We start from the raw sequence: 20,293 nt of genomic DNA on the forward strand, positions 1-20,293 counted from the left end.
GGAATATGAAAATTGGTCAAATCTGAAGGAAATAAACCCCGTCTACCTTTCCTATCTGTGCAAAATAAATATAATACAAATCAAAAGGCTTTTTACTAGTACATTGTTTTTGCCTGCTACACAACTAGCATAAATGCCCTTATTTGCAAAACTATAGCTGCTTTTGAAAGGTGAATACTAAGCAGGGATGCACAAGTTGTTATCTCTTACCTCACCCTAGCAAAGTCTGACAGCAGATTTGTAACAGAACACTAGCCTTGTACTAAAACCAATACCAGTCTATGTGCTTTATTGCTCTAACATCCAGTTTATTCCCAGGAAATTGGGCTGTGGGCAATTAAGATTTATAAGTGAAATGGCTTTTAGGCTCCCAGCTATTTGCCTTTTGAGCAAGTGCATTCCCATCTCTTCTTACATATCCTTTACTCAAGAAGAGGAACTCATAGGCTCTTATGAAGAACCTATTCGCCTATTACTGTAATAAGAAGCTTTTTTTCCCCAATACACAGAAATGGATTAAATATTTTGGTATGGCTGAAAGAGATGTCAAAAAGGAGTATGGTGATTGAAAACATCTCCTGCCTGCCCCAGAGATAAGCAGCGTAGTCTTCCTCGGATCTATTAGCTACCATGGAGTGTCACAGGCTCTGTACACATATTAGCTGCTCTCCCTCCTAGGAGGGGCAAACCCATGTTTTGTGGGTATATGTCATATCACAGATCAGAATAAGAATGATTTTTTTAAAGACAGGCAAAAATAAACAGTCTTGTCTGAATTCTTATTTTATACTTAAAAGGTATGAGGTTTTTTTAAAGGACAGGCACTCCACAGCAAGCTTATCATGATGTATATGTTTGAGGATTGTTTTTTTAGCCTAACAAATGGGTCCCATTGGCAATTTACTTGTGTACTTAGCATGTAAGCGCAGGCATTATTAAGAAAAAAGAAGAAATGAAATGCTTGCTTAATTTATGTATGTTATAAGTATGAGAGATTTTTTTTTAAAGTGGTGGCTTAGTTATAGCATCGCAATATTGAAGTGATTAGATAGATAGATAGATAGATAGATAGATAGATAGATAGATAGATCCCCTGCCTGGGCACGCGCGCACACACACACACACACACTCCTTTCCTCAGAAGCTGAAGTGGGTAGGAGGGCCGGGGGGCATTTCTTCTTTTCCACTGCGCTTCCCACCCTACACAGTTGTGAGGGAGATCCGGGGAAACCCGAGTTCAAATCCCCATTCAGGCATAATACTTGCTGGGTGGCTCAAAACTGACTTTGATGGCATCATAGACTGATTTGCATCTATGAAAGCAAGGAGGGCCAAGTTATGATAGTTTGCTAATTAGAAAATTAGTGAGCGTGAGTTGCAATTTCTGCATTTTTGGTTATTTATTGCATTTTTGGTTATTTATTGCATTTATTGCATTTTTGGTTATTTATTGCATTTTTGGTTATTTATTGCATTTATTGCATTTTTGGTTATTTATTGCATTTTTGGTTATTTATTGCATTTTGAAATTTTTGGTAATTTTTGTAATTTTTAAAATAAAAGTTTTCTGAAACATGTGTGTCAGTCAGATGTATGTTGGAGGGTGGCAGGGGGGGCACGGCGGGGGGGGCGCAATTTCAGTGCTTGCCCCGGGCGCCGTTTTCCCTTGTTACGCCTCTGGCTTCAGCCATGGGAAGCCAACCCTGGCTCCGACACTTGCCCGATGTCTGCTTTATAAGTGTATGTATGGAACCAATAAAAGGTGTTTTAAAAAAACCTTTTTGTTTGTTTCAAATAAACTAGGGTGCCACCTAATGGTGCAGCGGGGAAGTAACTTGACTAGCAAGCCAGAGGTTGCTGGTTTGAATCCTTGCTGGTATGTTTTCCAGACTATGGGAAACACCTATATCACACAGCAGCGATATACAGGTGAAACTTGGAAAATTAGACTATCGTGCAAAAGTCCATTAATTTCAGTAATGCAAATTAAAAGGTGAAACTGATATATGAGACAGACGCATTACATGCAAAGCGAGATAAGTCAAGCCTTAATTTGTTATAATTGTGATGATCATGGCGTACAGCTCATGAAAACCCCAAATCCACAATCCCAGAAAATTAGAATATTACATGGAACCAATAAGACAAGGATTGAAGAATAGAACAATATTGGACCTCCGAAAAGTATACAGTGTACTGTGCTTGATTGGCCAGCAAACTCGCCTGACCTGACCCCATAGAGAATCTATGGGGCATTGCCAAGAGAAGGATGAGAGACATGAGACCAAACAATGCAGAAGAGCTGAAGGCTGCTAATGAAGCATCCTGGTCTTCCATAACACCTCATCAGTGCCACAGGCTGATAGCATCCATGCCACGCCGCATTGAGGCAGTAATTGCTGCAAAAGGGGCCCAAACCAAGTACTGAATACATATGCATGCTTATACTTTTCCGAGGTCCGATATTGTTCTATTCTTCAATCCTTGTCTTCTTGGTTCCATGTAATATTCTAATTTTCTGGGATTGTGGATTTGGGGTTTTCATGAGCTGTACGCCATGATGCTGAAAGGCATCATCTCATACTGCGCAGGAGGAGGCAATGGTAAACCCCTCCTATATTCTACCAAAGACAACCACAGGGCTCTGTTGGTGCCAGGAGTCGACACCGACTAGAGCAGGGTTTCTCAACGTGTGGGTCCCCAGATGTTACTGGACTTCAACTCCCATAATCCCCAGCCCCAGTGGCCTTTGGTTGGGAATTATGGGAGTTGAAGTCCAATTACATCTGGGGACCCACACATTGAGAAACCCTGGACTAGAGGGTGCACTTTACTTATATTAACCCCATAAGATCCATTTCACCACAAGATGGAGCAATTTCCTCAGGCCTTCTGCCTTGACACAGGGAATGGGGGAAGGGGCACATCCTGTCTGGGATGCTAAGAAGTCCTTGTCTCTGGGAGCAGCTCCCCCCAATACATTTTTGGACTACAACTGCCATAATCCCCAGTCACAGTGGCCAATAGCCAGGGATTATGGGAGTTGTAGGCCAACATCTGCAGAAGGGCCAAAGTTGAGGAGCCCTGGTGTATACACACACACACACACACACACTCCAGCTAGTTTGGGGTATGAACAAGAGGTGCAAAAGGGTGGGCTAGAATAATTCATCATCATCATCATCATCATCATCATCATGCCCCTTTTCAGCTGAAAAGTTATCAGAGCAGTTTACATAGAATAAGATGGTCCCCTGTCCCCAAAAGTGTTCTAAATTTAAAAAGAAACAAGATGTCAGCAACAGTTGTGCTCATCTGGAATCGAGTAGGGAGAGTTTATCCCCGTCAGTCCCTCAGAGGCTTCTATTCCCTTGGAAAAACCGCTGAGATATTTGATCTTGAGTATATTGTCCTGTGTGTGTGTCTGTGTGTGTGTGTGTGAGAGAGAGAATCTTCCCTTCTTTTCCCCACGTTTTGACAACCCTACGGTGAGGAAGAAGAGAGGGTATGGACCATTTGCATGGGAGGATGATCTGGGGCAAGTGCTACCAATTATCCTCAGGGCAGAACCAGGAGGAACTAGATGACAGGCAGGAATTCAACTGGAAAAGTCATCTCCCAGCCTGCTTTTCTCTTCTGCAAGGCAAATGCGTTCCCTTTGGCATGGTACTGAGCTGGCATCTCAGGGTTAAAGCGAGAGAGGTGTGAAACCTAGAGAGGCAAAAACAGGAAGCAGGTTTTGCAGTCGGTGACAGACAGCCCCTTCCTCTCCCGCCCCTTCTCTGGGAAAGTGGCTCGTGGTGGGGTCTAGTAAGTCCTACGTCCATTTGTTCTAAGGGGATGTTTAGTGGGTAATGCGTGGCAAATGCAGAGGAGGCATGTGAGAAGTGGGGTCTCTGGAAGGCTCCCGCGGAAGAGCAAAGCCCAGCGAGTGGGGAGAGGTGGGGAGAGAAGAGAGCTTAACCCAGGGGCGGCTGACCCGTCTGTGGTTTCTCCAAAGCCAACTGGAGCTTATTTCCCTCATTGCCAAACATGGAGAGCCCTACCATTTCAGGAGATTGTAGCTAGTTTCATGCTATTTTGCATTTATAGCTTTGCAGCGTACTAAGGGGAGAGCAAATGGTCCTTGGAGGAGAAGCAAAAGTGGGGGTGGCAGATTTGACTGGGGCGGGGGAGGGGAGAAAGTGAATCAAACAGCTTTTGGGGAAGGGGAGAGCTTATTGTCTGGGACTGATCAGTGGCAGAGTTGCATTGCAGAGTTTCAGAGTTTCATTACGTCCCATTTAGGTGGGAGGGTTTGATCCATGGCCCCCATTTGCAGGAACTGACTAACTCTTCAGTTCCTTTTTGTCTCCCTTCCTGCAGAGAAAGGGTCCCTTCACTAGAAGGAGCAATCTTTTTTTCCTTCTTCTTATAAAATCCTTCCCTGCCTTGATTGTGAAATATTTCGCTCACAGAATAACACATTGATTTTTCAGGATTTTGTGGGGCCCCAGCAATTAGAATAGTTCCTGCCTTATCCAAGAATTTGATAAAGGAATAAGGTAATCCTTGGACATTATTTGAGGCTACTTTTCAAACAGAGACTGGAGATGGAAAATCAGGACCTGGGTGGACCTGATGCCTCCCCGGTGGGGAATTGTGAATTCTGGAAAAGGACTGCACAGAAGATCCCAGGTGAGGATATCATCAGCTCAGATGTGCAGCGCCAGCACTTCAGGCAGTTCCGGTACCAGGAGGCTGAGGGGCCTCGAGAGATTTGCAGCCAACTCCACAACATTTGTTGTCGGTGGCTGAAGCCAGAAAAGAATACAAAAGCTCAGATCCTGGACCTGGTGATTCTGGAGCAGTTCCTGGCCATTCTGCCCCTGGAGATGGAGAGCTGGGTCAGAGAATATGGAGTGGAGACCAGTTCCCAGGCAGTGGCCCTGGCGGAAAGTTTCCTCCTGAGTCAGGGAGAGGACAGGAAGCCGGAAGTGCCACAGGTGAGAGAGTTTCATTCTTGGTGATAGTTTTGGTGGTTTATTCATCATTTATATAAAAATTAATATCCTGCCTTTCTGCAAGTGCTCAAAGTGGCAAATAGGAAGTGTTGAAAACCAACTAATTCAACAAACTATTTGAAGCCAGAGTTCCCTCTAAGGTGTGTGCACGTGTGTGCACACACAGCCTTTGATGTCTGCTCAGTTAATTTTAGATCCCGCTCAGGTTGAATCAGGAAGGCCCCACTCTGAATGTATGTGTGCGCACACTGCCTTGATACTGCTGTTCAGAACAAAACTCATTCCGCACACAGATGGGGAAAAAAATTAGAGGGAACGCTGGTTGAAGCCAATTCATGAAATGGAGAATAATGTCAGCAAGGATGTCCCCCACAACATTTTCCAGGGTTGCCCAAATTTCTCTCAAAATCCTTGCAGGTAGAAATATCCTAACTCTAGTCGTCCCCCGCCACACACACCCCTACACCTGAGCCACTCCTTTTCTAACCCCTCTTCTTCATTCCCTACCTGGGATTCTTGTCATTTCAGATGCAGCAGCAGTTAATGGAAGTGACTCCTTATATCTCTGAGACCAAGAAGGTTCCTTCAGACACCAGACAGAAGCCGCTGTTTGGGGGGACCTCTCATGAGGATGACAAAGCTGCCACCTTACTGGGTAAGGATTGATGTGTTTTGGGCACGGCTGCAGAAATCCACTAGTCCTCCTCCTCCTCCTCCTGTATTGATATCTCCTCGTCAACTAGGAGAGTTGGTCTTGTGGTAGCAAGCATGACTTGTCCCCGTAGCTAAGCAGGGTCTGCCCTGGTTGCATATGAATGGGAGACTACATGTGAGCACTGTAAGATAATTCCCCTCAGGAGGATGGGGCTGCTCTGGGAAGAGCAGAAGGTTCCAAGTCCTCTCCCTGCAAGTTCTTGGCATCTCCAAGATAGGGCTGAGAGAGATTCCTGCCTGCAACCTTGGAGAAGCCACTGCCAGTCTGGGTAGACAATACTGATCTAGATGGACCTATGGCCTGACTCAGTATATGGCAGCTTCCTATGTTCCTAACCAACGTTCTCAAAGTGGTTTACATAGAAAAATAAATAATACATCAAGAAGATGGTCCTCTGTCCCCAAAGGGCTCACAATCTAAAAATAAACACAAGGCAAACACCCACAACCACCACTGGAGGGATGCTGTGCTGGGGTTGGATAAGGCCAGTTGCTCTCCCCCTGCTAAATGTAAGAGAATCACCACTTTGAAAGATGCCTGCCACACATTCGCTGCTTCCTCCACAAAGCCTGGCAGCTAGGTTGCTGCTGTGATGGCCATATTGATGTGATGGCTGCATGTCATGCCTTTCTCCACGCTCAACTGCTGGGTTACCACTGGATGCGAGGACTGCCTGTCACTCCTTCACAGTGCCCAGTAACTGGGCTGCTGCTGGGCACAAACCCTCCATGCTCTCCAGCTGCTTCCACTGGGCATGAGGCCCACCAGCCACCCCTCCATAATGCTCATCAGCTGGGTTGCCGCTGTGAGTGAGATCGCCCACTGGCCCTCCACTGAGCCCAGCAACTGGGTTGCCACTGGGGCTGCCTGCCTCCCCCTCCAAGGGGGCTGCCTGGCGGGCCCCCCTCCACCATTCCCAGCAGCTGAGTTGCCACTGGATACAGGGATGGGGGCGGGGGGGGGGCTCCCACGGCTCTCTTCACCATTCCTAACAGCTGGGTTGCCACTGCTTGCCAGGTCCACCCACTGTCCCTCCCCTTTCTCCAATCCTGGCACCTGGATTGCTATAGAAGTGGAAGGGACAGATGCAGAGGAAATGAGGAAAGGGTGCTTGGCTCTGTGCCCCTTTCTATTATAATATCACAGAGTGGGGAATATTTATTTTATTTTTATTTATTTATTTTTGCATTTATATACCACCTTTCGTTAAAAGACAACCCCAAGGCGGTTTACAAAAGTTAAAACATACAATAAAAACATCAAGCTAAAAAGTATAAAAACATATAAAAACAGGCATAAAAACAATACAACAGATAAAAGCACACAGAAGCAGCAGTAAAAACGATTATGTAAAAGCCTAGGTAAAAAGCCAAGTCTTTACAAGCTTTCTAAAAGCCGTGATGGAGTCCGAGGAATGAATGGCCACTGGGAGAGCATTCCAGAGTCTAGGAGCAGCAACAGAGAACATGGAGGCTCAGTGACAGTGGAGGCAGTAATGGGAAGTGCCTGAAAGTTCCAGCTGCAAGCATGCCCCTCCCCACTGTCTCCTGCTTCTTCCAAACAAGGATGGTGATATGGGAGGGGCAGGCAGCCGGGAAATGCTTGACTAACAAGCAGAAGGTTGCTGATTCAAATCCCCGCTGGTACTATATCAGGCAGCAGCGATATAGGAGGATGCTGAAAGGCATACTCTCATACTACGCGGAAGGAGGCAATGGTAAACCCCTCCTGTAATCTACCCAAGAAAACCACAGGTCTCTGTAGGCGCCAGGAGTCGAAATCGACTTGACGGCACACTTTGCCTTTAGGCAGCCAAACAATGGGGGCATGTTCCCCTTGTGCCCAGTTCTAACGAGGTTGATGTTCTGTGCATTAGTGTATAGACACTGGAGACTGGGTGACACCATCTTCTGTCTTCCATGCTGTATAACTACTGGATTTCTGGGCACCTTCTCCTCCGTTTTGCTTCCACATTTGGCACATTTTTTTAAAAAACCCTGGTACTTAGTTCTATTTATTTGTTCATTACATCGTTCAATTTTTATACCGCCTTTCATAAGGCGCCCCAAGATGGTTTACAAAAGTTAAAATACAATAAAAATTTCATAAAAATCACATTAAAAACCTTAAAATCAGTTAAACAGTAAAAACCATAGAACACCAAAAAATGATGATAAAAAGATAAACAGAAGCAGGAAAGCTGAGAAGCCTGGCAGCCTCTAAGGGGTAAAAGCTTGAACAAATAAAAAGTTGTGTTTTTTAATTTAGTGGTTTTTTAAAAGCAGCCACAGATTTCAAAGAGCGGACATTCACTGGGAGAGCAGTCCAGGACCGGGCGGAATTTATATATACCACCTTTCCTAAAATATCCCCAGGCAGTTTCCAATATTGAAACAATAATAAATTGATAACAATTAAAAATCCGCAATAAAATCCTAAAAACCAGCTCACAAACAGCACAATTAATAAAACACGTAATACAGACTGAGACAGAGGCCTGACTGAATAGCCAAGTCTTCATTTGCCTTTTAAAGGGGGCCACCTAATGGCACAGCGGGGAAATGACTTGATTAGCAAGCCAGAGGTTGCCGGTTCGAATCCCTGCTGGCATGTTTCCCAGACTATGCAGTGGTATAGGAAGATGCTGAAAGGCATCTCAAACTGTGATGATGTATAAGGAAGTATAAGCAGGAAGTATAAGCAGGTAAGGAAAGAGCATTTCACCTAAAGTGGCGCAGCAGGGAAATGCTTGACTAACAAGCAGAAGGTTGCCGGATCGCATCCCTGCTGGTATGTTTTCCAGACTATGGGAAACACCTATATCGGGCAGCAGCAATATAGAGAGATGCTGAAAGGCATCATCTCATACTGCGCGGGAGGAAGCAATGGTCAACCCCTCCTGTATTCTACCAAAGACAACCACAGGGCTCTGTGGGCACCAGGAGTCGACACCAACTCGAGCTTAGGGGAGCTTAGGAGCAGATATCCTTGGGGAGGGTGTTCCAAAGCCTAGGGGCACTGGCTGCAGAGGCCCTGTCCAACATGCACGCCAATTGTGCCTCTCTCATAGTTGATGCAGCAGAGGCCTCTCTGATGATGATGCCAAGCAGGCCGAAACCTTCAGGAACAAAGGAACATAGGAAGCTACCTTATACCAAGTCAGACCTAGTTCATCTATTTCAGTATTATCTATACTGACTGGTAGCAGCTCTCCAAGGTTTCAGGCAGAGGTTTTCCTCAGCCCTACCTGGAGATGCCAGGGATCAAACCTAGGGCATTCTGCATGCAAAGCAGGTGCCCCATCCTCAAAACAGCTTCTGAGGACAAGGGTCATAGGAACATAGAAAGCTGCCTTCTACGGAGCCAGGCCATTGGTCCATCTAGCTCAGTATTGTCTCTTCTGACCGACAGCATCATTCCAGGATTTCAGATAGGAATATTTCTCAGTTCTGTACCTGGGGATACCAGGAATTGTAAGCGGGTGTTCTACCACTGAGCAACAGCCCCATGCCCAGGTATCCAGGGCCCAAACTGCTAAAGGCTTCAAAGGTAATAAGCAACACCTTGAATTGGATCGGGAAACAAATAAGCAGCCAGTGCAGCTCTTTCAACATGGGCATAATGTGCTCCCAACAGGCTTAGGACAAAATCTTAGCTGCTGCATTTTTCAAGAGCAGCCCCCCACAGAGCACATTGCTCTATGCCGGGGTGGGGAACCTTGGCCCTCCAGCAGTTGTTGAATTACAACTCCCATCATCCCCAGCCACAATTATTGTAGCTGAGGATGGTGGGAGTTGTAGTTTAAAAACAGCTGGAGGGCCAAGGTTCCCCACCCCTGCTCTATGCAATAAAAGAGGGGAAGAAGGTGCATTATGCGGACCCATTATGCGAAGATCCAGCTCCCTTGTGAAGTCTATAATGCTGGGGAAAGTGGAAGGAAAGAGAAGAAGAGGATGACCAGCAGCAAGGTGGATGGACTCAATTGCGACAGGAATGAATGCACCACTGGGAGACCTTAAAGGCCAAGTTGAAGACAGATAATCCCGGAGATAATCTATCTATGTGGTTGCTAAGAGTCGACACCAACTTGATGGCACTTAATCAATCAATGAACAAGAAGCTGCAACCTCCCTTTCTGCCAGTTATCGGTAAAGTGGAATTTCTGCATTCTGGCATTTCAAATCAATGGTACTGTCTACATCAGCTCTCTGAAGTCCAAAGCAGCGATCTTTCTCACAGTACCACCTAAAATATTTAATTGGAGATGGCCATGTATTGCATTTGAGACTGTATGTAAGAATGTTGGCACTGAGGTACCTCTCTCCAAACTGATATTAACCCTTGGAAGAATTTGGGGTGGATTTAAGAAGGGGGTGATGGGAGGGAGTCATAAAACCTTGTGTTCAGTGTTCTGCTACTGCTACTGCATGCTCCATGGTGTCAGGATCAGCCTTAATGAGATTAAGTGCTCTGTGGTGTTTGATCCACCATCCCCTAATAATAATAATAAAAATGGTGGTTTATTGGGTGTAGACAGCCCCTATTGGATTGCGTGTTAACTGAAAGTACTGTGCACTTATGGCGCTGGGGCAAAGAGACCACACAACATGGCAGAATAACATCATAATGCTTTTTCTCTATTGATGCTTAGAACAGAACTTTATGCCATTGTAGTGGATTACAAGCCTTTATCTCAGAGTAAGCCCACGTGAAGGGAAGAAAAATGCTGAATCATTCCCCCCAGCTTTCTGAGCAAGGCTTCTCCCCACACTTTCTTATAGTCTTGGTAGGATCTAGGCTGCCACTACCGCCCAATTATCAACAGAGTTCAACATGCACACCCTGGGCTTCGGTGGAAATCCCAGAGAAAACACTCCTTTTGCTGTTGGAAAAGTATACAAAAGCCTTCCACGTGCAAGCTTACAAGTTGTGAGAAAACTGATAGTTGCTGAATGTGTGAGGCATGTTGCATCAGAGAAACCCCCTTCCTGCCTCCCCTTTTTCTGAGTTAAAAATCCACTCGGAGAGGCTTGCAAAATGCAAAGAACAAAGAAGGGGAGGGGACTTTATTCAAATGCTACAGACTGCTTCGGTCTGAGGCTCTCTCAGCTTTTAGTTACAGGTAAAAGAAATACTCGATAGCTTACAAGAGCTCAAAAAGCACCCCAGATGATATTGGGGCGGCACACTTTAAAAATCATAGTTACCCAGCTGCAAAGAACATGGATGTAGGAAAATACAAAGTCACCTTTAAAAACTTACTGATAGACCATCCTAGAACAGTATCAGGGATTTACAAAGCACACAAAAGAAATATCAGTTTCTAACACAAAATTTGACTAACAGACTGTTCCCTAGGCTGAATCCCCTTTTCCTTGAAAACGCACCCACCATCTGATGAAAATCAAGCTTCCTGCAATCCTGTCTCTCAAGGATCTGCAATCCCTTCCACAGCCATCCTCCATGGCCACACGTCCTGCCCTCACCCCCAGCCTGCTTCTTCCTCCCCAAGAAACCCTTTTCTTTCTCCCAACTGCTGTCTAGGTCCTACCCACCTGGTGTGCTGATTGGCTGAGCCCTGGATTTCACCAGCCTGTCAGCCAGTACAGAGATCACTTCCAGTTTACTCTTTAGGGAAGAGGATGGGCTCGTCACTACAGCCATACTTTGCAGGTTTAGATTGTATGTGCTGGAATATTGAGCATTTCCCTATGGAAACTATTCATTAAGAGTCTTAACCCCTGCTAACTGGGCAAAGAAACACTTTTTACCATGGTGATCCTCTTTATTTAGCAGGGGGAGAGTAACCGGCCCTATCCACCCCCAGCATAGTACTTCCAGTGACTGTTGCTGGTGTCTATCTTATGTTTCTTTTTAGAATGTGAGCCCTTTGGGGACAGGGTTCCATCTTATTTGTTTGTTATTTCTTTGTGTAAACTGCCCTGAGCCATTTTTGGAAGGGCGGTATAGAAAAATTAATAATAGTTCATGAACATGACATGGTAGGAAAGTATCTATGAACATATTCCACAGTTGTCTTTCACTGGGACAAGTTTGCTTCTCACTGGTGTAGTCTAGACTTTGATCCTCGAACCACAGCACACTGTTAATTTGTTTGAATGTGGCCAGGGACATTGTTCCCCAGAAATGAGATCTACCAAGTGTAGGCAACCACAGCTCCTCCAGGATAGCTGATCTTGTGGTAACAAGCATCAATTGTCCCCGTTGCTAAGGAGGGTCTGTCCTTGTTGCATATGAATGGGAGACTACATGTGTAAGCACTGTAAGATGTTCCCCTTAGGGGATGGGGCCACTCTGGGAAGAGCATCTGTATGCTTGAGGTTCCACATTCCCTCCCTGGCATTTCCAGAAAGGGCTGAGAGACACTCCTGCCTGCAACCTTGGAGAAGCTGCTTCCAGTCTCTGTAGACAATACTGAGTTAGATGGACCAATGGTCTGACTCAGTATATGACAGCTTCCTATGTTCCTATATTTTGCCATTGGTTTTGAACACTCCTGCTAAAATCCAAAGCCCAAGGTGTGTCCAGTGTCTAACATATGTGGTAGGTTTTGCTAAGAGATAGTGAATGAACAACTTCACGACTGGGTGGGAAGCTAAACCCAGGTTTCCATAGTCCACCACTCTTTACCAGCGTGGTGTAGTGGTTAGAGTGCTGGACTAGGACTGGGGAGATGTGAGTTCAAATCCCCATTCAGCCATGATACTAGCTGGGTGTCTCTGGGCCAGTCACTTCTCTCTCAGCCTAACCTACTTCACAGGGTTGTTGTGAGGAGAAACTTAAGTATGTAGTACACCACTCTGGGCTCCTTGGAGGAAGAGTGGGATATAAAATGTAATAATAATAATAATAATAATAATAATAATAATAAATATCAGCATTCATTTAATCACTGGGCACTGCTTGATATTTTCTAGATTTACATCTTGCTCTAAAGTCAATTTTGTCATTTGCAATAGCAGTCTATTGCCTTCTTATTGCCACATTTCTCCCTGTAATTAATGCCACATTTCTCTCTCTCTCTAGCAGGTGATTGGTGGAAGAGCAAGACTGAGGGAGAACCATGCAGAGCATTGATGGAAAGAGTGAGATGTAGTGAGGAAGAACAGCAGAGAACAGAAACTGAAGTCAAACAGGAAAGCATGAATGAATATTCTGCTTTTCAAGGTGGAGACTTCCAAGAAACCCCAACTGAAGACAAAGTGTCCAGTCACAACTCAGACTTTACTGATCATGAAGGAACACATGAAGGTGGATTGCAGTATAAATGCTTAGATTATGTGGACAGTAACAGCTCAGTTCTTCCAAAACATCAAAGGATTTACGCAGGAGAGAAACTATTTAAATGTTTGGAATGTGAAAAGAGCTTTCGGCGGAGCTCAGATCTTACAAAACACCAAAGAATTCATACAGGAGAGAAACCATTTAAATGTTTGGAATGTGGAAAAAGCTTCAGCTGGAGCTCAGATTTTAGAAAACATCAGAGAATCCATACAGGAGGGAAGCCATTTAAATGTCTGGAGTGTGGAAAGAGCTTCAGCTGGAGTTCAGATCTTACAAAGCATCGAAGAATTCATACAGGGGAGAAACCATTTCAGTGTTTGGAATGTAGAAAGAGCTTCAGTCACAGCTCAGATCTTACAAAACACCAGAGGATTCACACAGGCGAGAAACCATATAAATGTTTGGAGTGTGGAAAGAGCTTTAGTGAAAGCTCTAATCTCACACAACATCAAAGAATCCATACAAGTGAGAAACCATTCAAATGTTTAGTGTGTGGAAAGAGCTTCAGTCGGAGTGAACACCTTACTGTTCATAAAAGAATTCACACAGGAGAAAAACTATATAAATGCCTGGAGTGTGGAAAGAACTTCAATCAGAGCTCAGATCTTACAAAACATCAATTAATTCACACAGGAGAGAAACCATTTAAATGTCTGGAGTGTGGAAAGAGCTTCAGTTGGAGCTCAGATCTTAAGAGACATAGAAGAATTCACACAGGAGAGAAACCATATACATGTTCAGAGTGTGGAAAGGGCTTCAGTTGCAGCTCAGCTCTTACAAAACATCAAAGAACCCACACAAGAGAGAAACAATTTAAATATCTGGAATGTGGAAAGAAGATCAGTGAGAATTCAAATAATACACAACATGAAATAATTCATACAACATAGCAAGGATATATGTGTTTTGAGTGTGAAAAAGAATCTAAATCTAAAGCGTCCTCTCTGACCTGCTTTAAAGACAGCCCCGTGGTATTCGGATGAGTTACGGGAACTGAAGCGGTGAGGTAGACGACTAGAGTGCAAATGGAGGAAGACTCAGTGTGAGTCTGATCGAGTACAACATAGAGCACATTTGAAGATCTATGTTCTGACAGTGCGGGCAGCAAAGAAGCAGTTCTTTTCTGTCCGCATTGCTTCCGCAAACTTACATCCAGCTGAGTTGTCTAGGGTTGTGAGGGGGCTAGGATGTATCCCCTCCCCCTTGAATTTAAACTTGGAACCATTGGTTACTCGCTGTGACATTTTAAATGACTTTTTTTGCGGATAAGATTTCTCACATTTGGGCCGAGCTGGATTCCATGTTTATTGCAGGGTCTGCTGTGGAGGTCTCCAGCAACTCCTCTTATGGGATTAGATTGGATCATTTTCAGTTTGTGACATCTGAGGAAGTGGACAAACTGCTTTGGACTGTGTGCCCTACAACCTATTCTTTTGACCCTTGCCCCAACCTGGCTTATCTCATCTAGTAATAATATTATCAGAGAGGGTCTGGTAAATATTATAAATGCTTCTCTGAGCGGGGCAGGGTGCCTCCTTTTGTTAAGAAGGCTATTATTAGACCATTTTTGAAGAAACCTGCGCCACTTCCCTCAGAGTTAGCTTACAGACCTGTTTCTAACCTTCCATGGTTGGGCAAGGTGATTGAACAGGTGGTGGCTTCTCAACTCCAGGCAGTTCTGGATGATAAAGATTATCTAGACCCATTTCAGACTAGCTTTCGTGTGGGCTATGGGGTCGGGACTGCCTTGGTCGGCCTGATGGATGATCTCCAATTGGCTATCGACAGAGTGAGTGTGACTCTGCTGATCCTCTTGGATCTCTCTGCAGCTTTTGATACCATCAACCATGGTGTCCTTCTGGACTGCCTGAGGGAGGTGGGATTGGGTGGCACAGTGGTTCCGCTCCTATCTCTCTGGTAGATTCCAGATGGTGTCGCTTGGAGACTGTAGCTCTGCAAAGTGAGAACTGAAGTATGGAGTCAGTTCCACAAGGCTCCACACTGTCTCCAGTGCTCTTTAACATCTACATAAAACCGCTGGGAGAGATCATCAGGAGGTTTAGGTGCTGAGTATTATCAATATGCTGATGACACCCAGATTTACTTCTCCATGTCGACCTCATCAGGAAATGGCATATCTTCCCTAAATTCCTGCTTGGAGGCGGTAATGGGCTGGATGAGGGATAACAAACTGAAGATGAATCCAGATAAGATGGAAGTACTGACTGTGGGGGGACGGGACCCGAGAGATGGTTTAGATCTGTCTGTTCTGGATGGGGTTACACTCCCCCTGAAAGATCACGTACGTAGCTTGGGAGTGCTCCTGGACCCAAAGCTCTCCCTGGTTTCTCAGGTTGAGGCGGTGGCCAGGAGTGCTTTTTATCAGCTTAGGCTGATACGTCAGCTACATCCATTTCTAGAGGTGAATGACCTTAAAACAGTAGTACATATGCTGGTAACCTCCATACTTGACTACTGTAATGTGCTCTACATGGGGCTGCCTTTGTACGTAGACCAGAAACTACAATTGGTACAGAATGCGGCAGACAACTTGGTCTCTGGGACAGGGACCACATAACAATGGTTTTGAAAGAATGCCGATATGCTTCTGGCTTGGGACCAGGTTATTTAAGAGAGCGCCTCCTTTGTCATGAACCCTCTCGCCATTTATGATCTTCTAGAGAGGTCCGGTTATGGTAGCCACCAGCTCGTCTGGTGGCGACTCAGGACCGGACTTTCTCTGTGGCGGCCTGGGGCTTTGGAACATGCTCCCTGCTGAAATAAGAACATCTCCTTCTCTGTCTGTTTTCACGAAGACCCTCAAGACTTTCCTGTTCTCTCAAGCTTCTAATTAGAATTTTAATAATTTTAATAATTTGTTTTATATATTGTTTTTATTGTGTTGTGTATTTTAACTTGTGATTTCAATGTTGGCATTTGTACACTGCCTAGAGATTTACATATCAGGCGGTATAAAAATATGATAAATAAATAAATCTGTTTCTCTGTCACCATCATCAGGAGAAGGCATAACTCTATATGCCTGCCTGGAAGTGGACTGAATCCAGATAAGACAAAGGTACTTATTATGCAGGGTCAGAACTCAGGAGACTATTTTGATCTGCCATTCTGGATGGGGTCACATGTCCCCAGAAGGAACAGGTACACAGTCCAGAGGTGCTTGTGGATCCGAGCCTCTCCCTGGTGTCTCGGGTTGAGGCGGAGGCCAAAGATGCTTTCTATCAGCTTTGGCTGATACGCCAGCTATGTTCATTTCTTGAGATGAACGACCTCAAAACAGTGGTACATCTGCTGGTAACCTCTAGGTTGGTTTACTGTAATGCGCTCTATGTGGGGCTGCCTTTGTATGTAGTCTGGAAACTGCAGCTGTGTACATAATATAGCAGCCAGGCTGGTTTCTGGGTCATCTCGGAGAGACCATATTACTTCAGTATTGAAAGTGTTACACTGGCTACTAATACGTTTCTGGGCAAAATACAAGGTGCTGGTTATAAAGCCCTGAACAGCTTAGGCCCTGGGTGTTTAAGAGAATGTCTTTGCCATGAGCCCCACTGCCTATTGAGATAATCAGGAGAGGTTTGTCTGCAGTTGCCACTGGCTCATCTGTTGGCTACTCAGGGATGGGCCTTCTCTGTTGCTGCTCTGAGGCTTTGGAATGTGCTCCCTGCTGAAATAAGAGCCTCCCCATCTCTGACAACTTTTAAACAGTCTGTAAAGAAACATTTCTTAACCCAGGCTTTTAATGAGATTCTGTTTGATGGTTTTTAACATTGTTTTAACATTTTAAATTATTGCAACGTGTTAACCTTTTAATTTTGCTGTAATTTGTATTATTTTATTGTAAACTGCCTGGAGACGTATGTTTGGGGTGGTATACAAATATGTCAAATAAATAAATAAAATAAGAGTATTCAAACCTTATTTTCCAACAAAATCCCGAAAATCACCTTGCTGCTGCACAGGAGGGTGGGGGTGGGGAACGAGAGGCTGCTTTATTGGAGAAGAAACTGGAGAGAGATTAATGGGAAAGCAAATAAAAGCAACCCTGAGCACTGAAAGAGAGAGCTAGCGCCTGCCTGCCTGCCATGGCCCCACTCAGTCAGCCAATCAGATTTGCAGTACTGGGTGGCCATGGCCCCACTCAGTCAGCCAATCAGATTTGCAGTACTTGCTAGAAGGAAAGAAAGGGAGGAGCGAGCTTCAAAGCCTGGTCAGCTCCTTCAGGTAAGCCCGGGGGTTTACCAGTAGCTTTTGAGCTACCTAATGTTCACCCATGGTCTCAAAAAGGATAGCACTTAGCAATAGCACTTACATTTATATACCGCACTATAGCTGGAAGCTCTCTAAGCGGTTTACAATGATTTAGCATATTGCCCCCCAACATTCTGGGTACTCATTTTACCGACCTCGGAAGGATGGAAGGCTGAGTCAACCTTGAGCCCCTGGTCAGGATCGAACTTGTAACCTTCTGGTTACAGGGTGGCAGTTTTATCACTGCGCCACCAGGGGCTCAATTAAAAGGATCCCTATTAATCTCTGCCAAAAGGGACAAACTGTCTTGCAACACTTCAATGTGGTGCTCCTCTTTCCTTACCCCTCCCCCCCCAACTAGGTGGGTGCACTTTGGGCGGGTGCCACTTCAGGGAAGGAGAAGGTGTGTACAGGCAGAGAAGCTACTGCAATGGCAGCAGCTGGTGGGTGGCATCCACACAGAACGTGCTTCAGTGGGGTGGCATGGAGGAGAGAGAGGAGTCCTGTCCCAGATATATGAGGAGGGGAGAGAGAGGAGGTGACAGGCGTGCAGATGGGTGGTGTCCATTACTGCACCCACCACTCCCTGCCCTGGACACTACCCTCCACCCGCCCTTTTAGCTAACGGAAGTTTTATTTGCCATCACTAACAATTCTAAAACCTTGTTTTAATCATTTTATTCTATTGTTTTTATTGTCATGTATTTTAATTTGTGACTTTTAAATATTTTAAATTTTGTACACCGCCTAGAGATATACGTATCAGGCAGTATAAAAATATTATTGATCAATCGATCACTAACACTGGAGCCCCTGACAGTGGGGCAATATAGTGGAGATACGATCAGAGAGTGGTTGTTTCAGGATGCTCCAATAATATGCATGGGTGGCGAATTAATTAAACGCCTGGCATATAAAGCTCAGGAGGACATGTCATACTTTGGGGATGTTTGGAATGATTCCTTTTGGAAAGGAAGAGGCTTCGTCCCTGGTAATGTCATATTTAAAATTCTGCTCCTCACCTGGGCTTGCTCCAACCTGCTGCATTGAAATGGGAGGAATGAAATACTGTATCTCCTTGCTGTTGAGCGTAGCTCATTTGAACAGAGAGCCAAAGAACTTTGAATGGAAATTCCTTAAGACAAAGTGCCGCTTTAATGAAAGGTGTAGAAATTGCTGGAATATAATAATTATATTATGATTCACAACTATCGAGGCCCAAAATCGCCAGGATAACACAGCATTAAACAGCAATGAGAAGTTCGTGGGTTTCAGTTTGTTTCAAACAATAGGTCTCTGAGAGGAAGCTTATACAGTGGTCCCTCTACTTACGAAATTAATCCGTTCCGAATGCACATTTGTAAGTCGAAAAATTCGTAAGTCGAAAAGCGGTTTCCCATAGGAATGCATTGGGAACGGATTAATGCGTTCCGGAGCCTAGAAAAAAGACCCAGACCCCCAGTAAGGCTTGCAAACTGCACAGGAACATTTCTTTTCAAGAATAAACAGGCAGTAAACAGGCAGGCAAGTCAAGGAAACCGCATGTAAAATTTGTAAGTTGAGGAAACCCCATCTAAAAATTTGTAAGTCGAGGAAACCCCATCTAAAAATTTGTAAGTCGAAAAAACCGCATCTAAAACCGGATCTAAAACTGCCGTTTGTAACTCGAAAAATACTTATGTCGAGTAGTTTGTAAGTCGAGGGACCACTGTACAAGAAAATATTGCCAGTTGTGCAATACAAAGTAACGCTACTCCATATTGTGGATCAATACCAAGTAATCCCCTTTATTTCTGTTCTTTGTCTCTGTATTCTGGCATTACCTATGTGTATTCCCACCCACCCCAATTTTCATGAAAAAGTGTTTAAAGATACCCCATATTGAAGAGTTGAAGTTTGCTGCTGCTATTTTACCTGCCTCAAGGACTCCCCACCATCTGCTGAAACCCCTTCTCTTTTCCTGACTGACCCCTGGCTCACTTTTCTCACTCTTTCCCAGCCAATCCGGACTTAGATGAATCCTTTTTCTTCCTTCAGGTAGAGTTAGGCCTCCCCGTGTGTCTTCTACCATCAGCCAGACCTTAGCAACTGTCCCTGAGAAATCCCACCCGGCTCCTCCTCCTGCTCTCACGGATGGCCTCCCTCCTTCTGGAACCCCCCAGCCCTTTCTCCAATCCTGCCTGGCAACTCAGGCTCCTTCTCCCTTTACTACAGCAGATACTCTATAATAACAACTTTTTCACAAATCTTGGTTAATGTATTAATCGCATATGATCATGGGCCTCTATGCCCACCCTACCGCAGGACCCACTCATCCCCTGGAGCATCCTGTTCATGTCCCCCTCCTAGCCCAGGAGGGCATCATGCCTCTCTTCCCTTCCCCTTCCCTGACATGAGCTAGGATTAATGCCCCCCCTGCCACCAGGGCTGCAGACAAAGGGGACACTGGAGGAGCTCTTCCTAACTTCATTTCTTTGCAATAACAGGGAAGACACTGGCGGGGGCGGGGGAGAAAAGTATGTTTTGCAGGGACAGCACAGCACTTTTTAAGATGGTGGGGATTGGAGAGAGAAACTCTTTAAAAGTTGGGGAGAAGAAAAACAGTTGAGGGAGGTGAAAAGAAAATATCACTTTGGAGTAGGAGCTCAGTAAAATGAGGAGGAAATGACTCAAATGCTTGGGGGCGGAGGGGGGGAGAATCTTCTTCCTTGTTGGTCCACACAGGGGCGTAGCAAGGTTGGGGTGGGCCCAGAGACAAGATTTTAAAATGGGCCCCCCCTCACTGAAGCTCAGCTCATGAAGTAAAGAAATCTTAAATGAGGCCGAATAGTGGTAACAAAAAGCATAGATAGATAGATAGATAGATATCTCCATCTCCTATGTGCCACAATAGAACATCATCCTAAATTATTTTTAAAAAGGTTTTGTAAATTGTGGATGATGCAAGTCATTTAATGGCACTAGAGAAAGACATGCTGTTCTGGTATTAACACCACAT

At 44.9% G+C, this 20,293-nt stretch overlaps 1 protein-coding gene across 1 annotated transcript in view; it reads left to right on the plus strand.

The window, feature by feature from the left end:
- The window catches only part of LOC128347591 (zinc finger protein 420-like), a 43,323-nt gene extending 26,369 nt beyond the window's left edge, over positions 1–16,954 (plus strand). Inside the window, exon 7 of the mRNA XM_053302540.1 lies at positions 13,135–16,954. Coding sequence (XP_053158515.1) covers positions 13,135–13,913 — 779 coding nt within the window. The 3' untranslated portion in view covers positions 13,914–16,954. The remainder of the gene's footprint in view (positions 1–13,134) is intronic.
- The last annotated feature ends 3,339 nt before the right edge of the window (positions 16,955–20,293 follow it).

Source organism: Hemicordylus capensis, chromosome 2, assembly GCF_027244095.1.
Source record: "Hemicordylus capensis ecotype Gifberg chromosome 2, rHemCap1.1.pri, whole genome shotgun sequence".
Lineage (NCBI taxonomy): Eukaryota > Metazoa > Chordata > Lepidosauria > Squamata > Cordylidae > Hemicordylus > Hemicordylus capensis.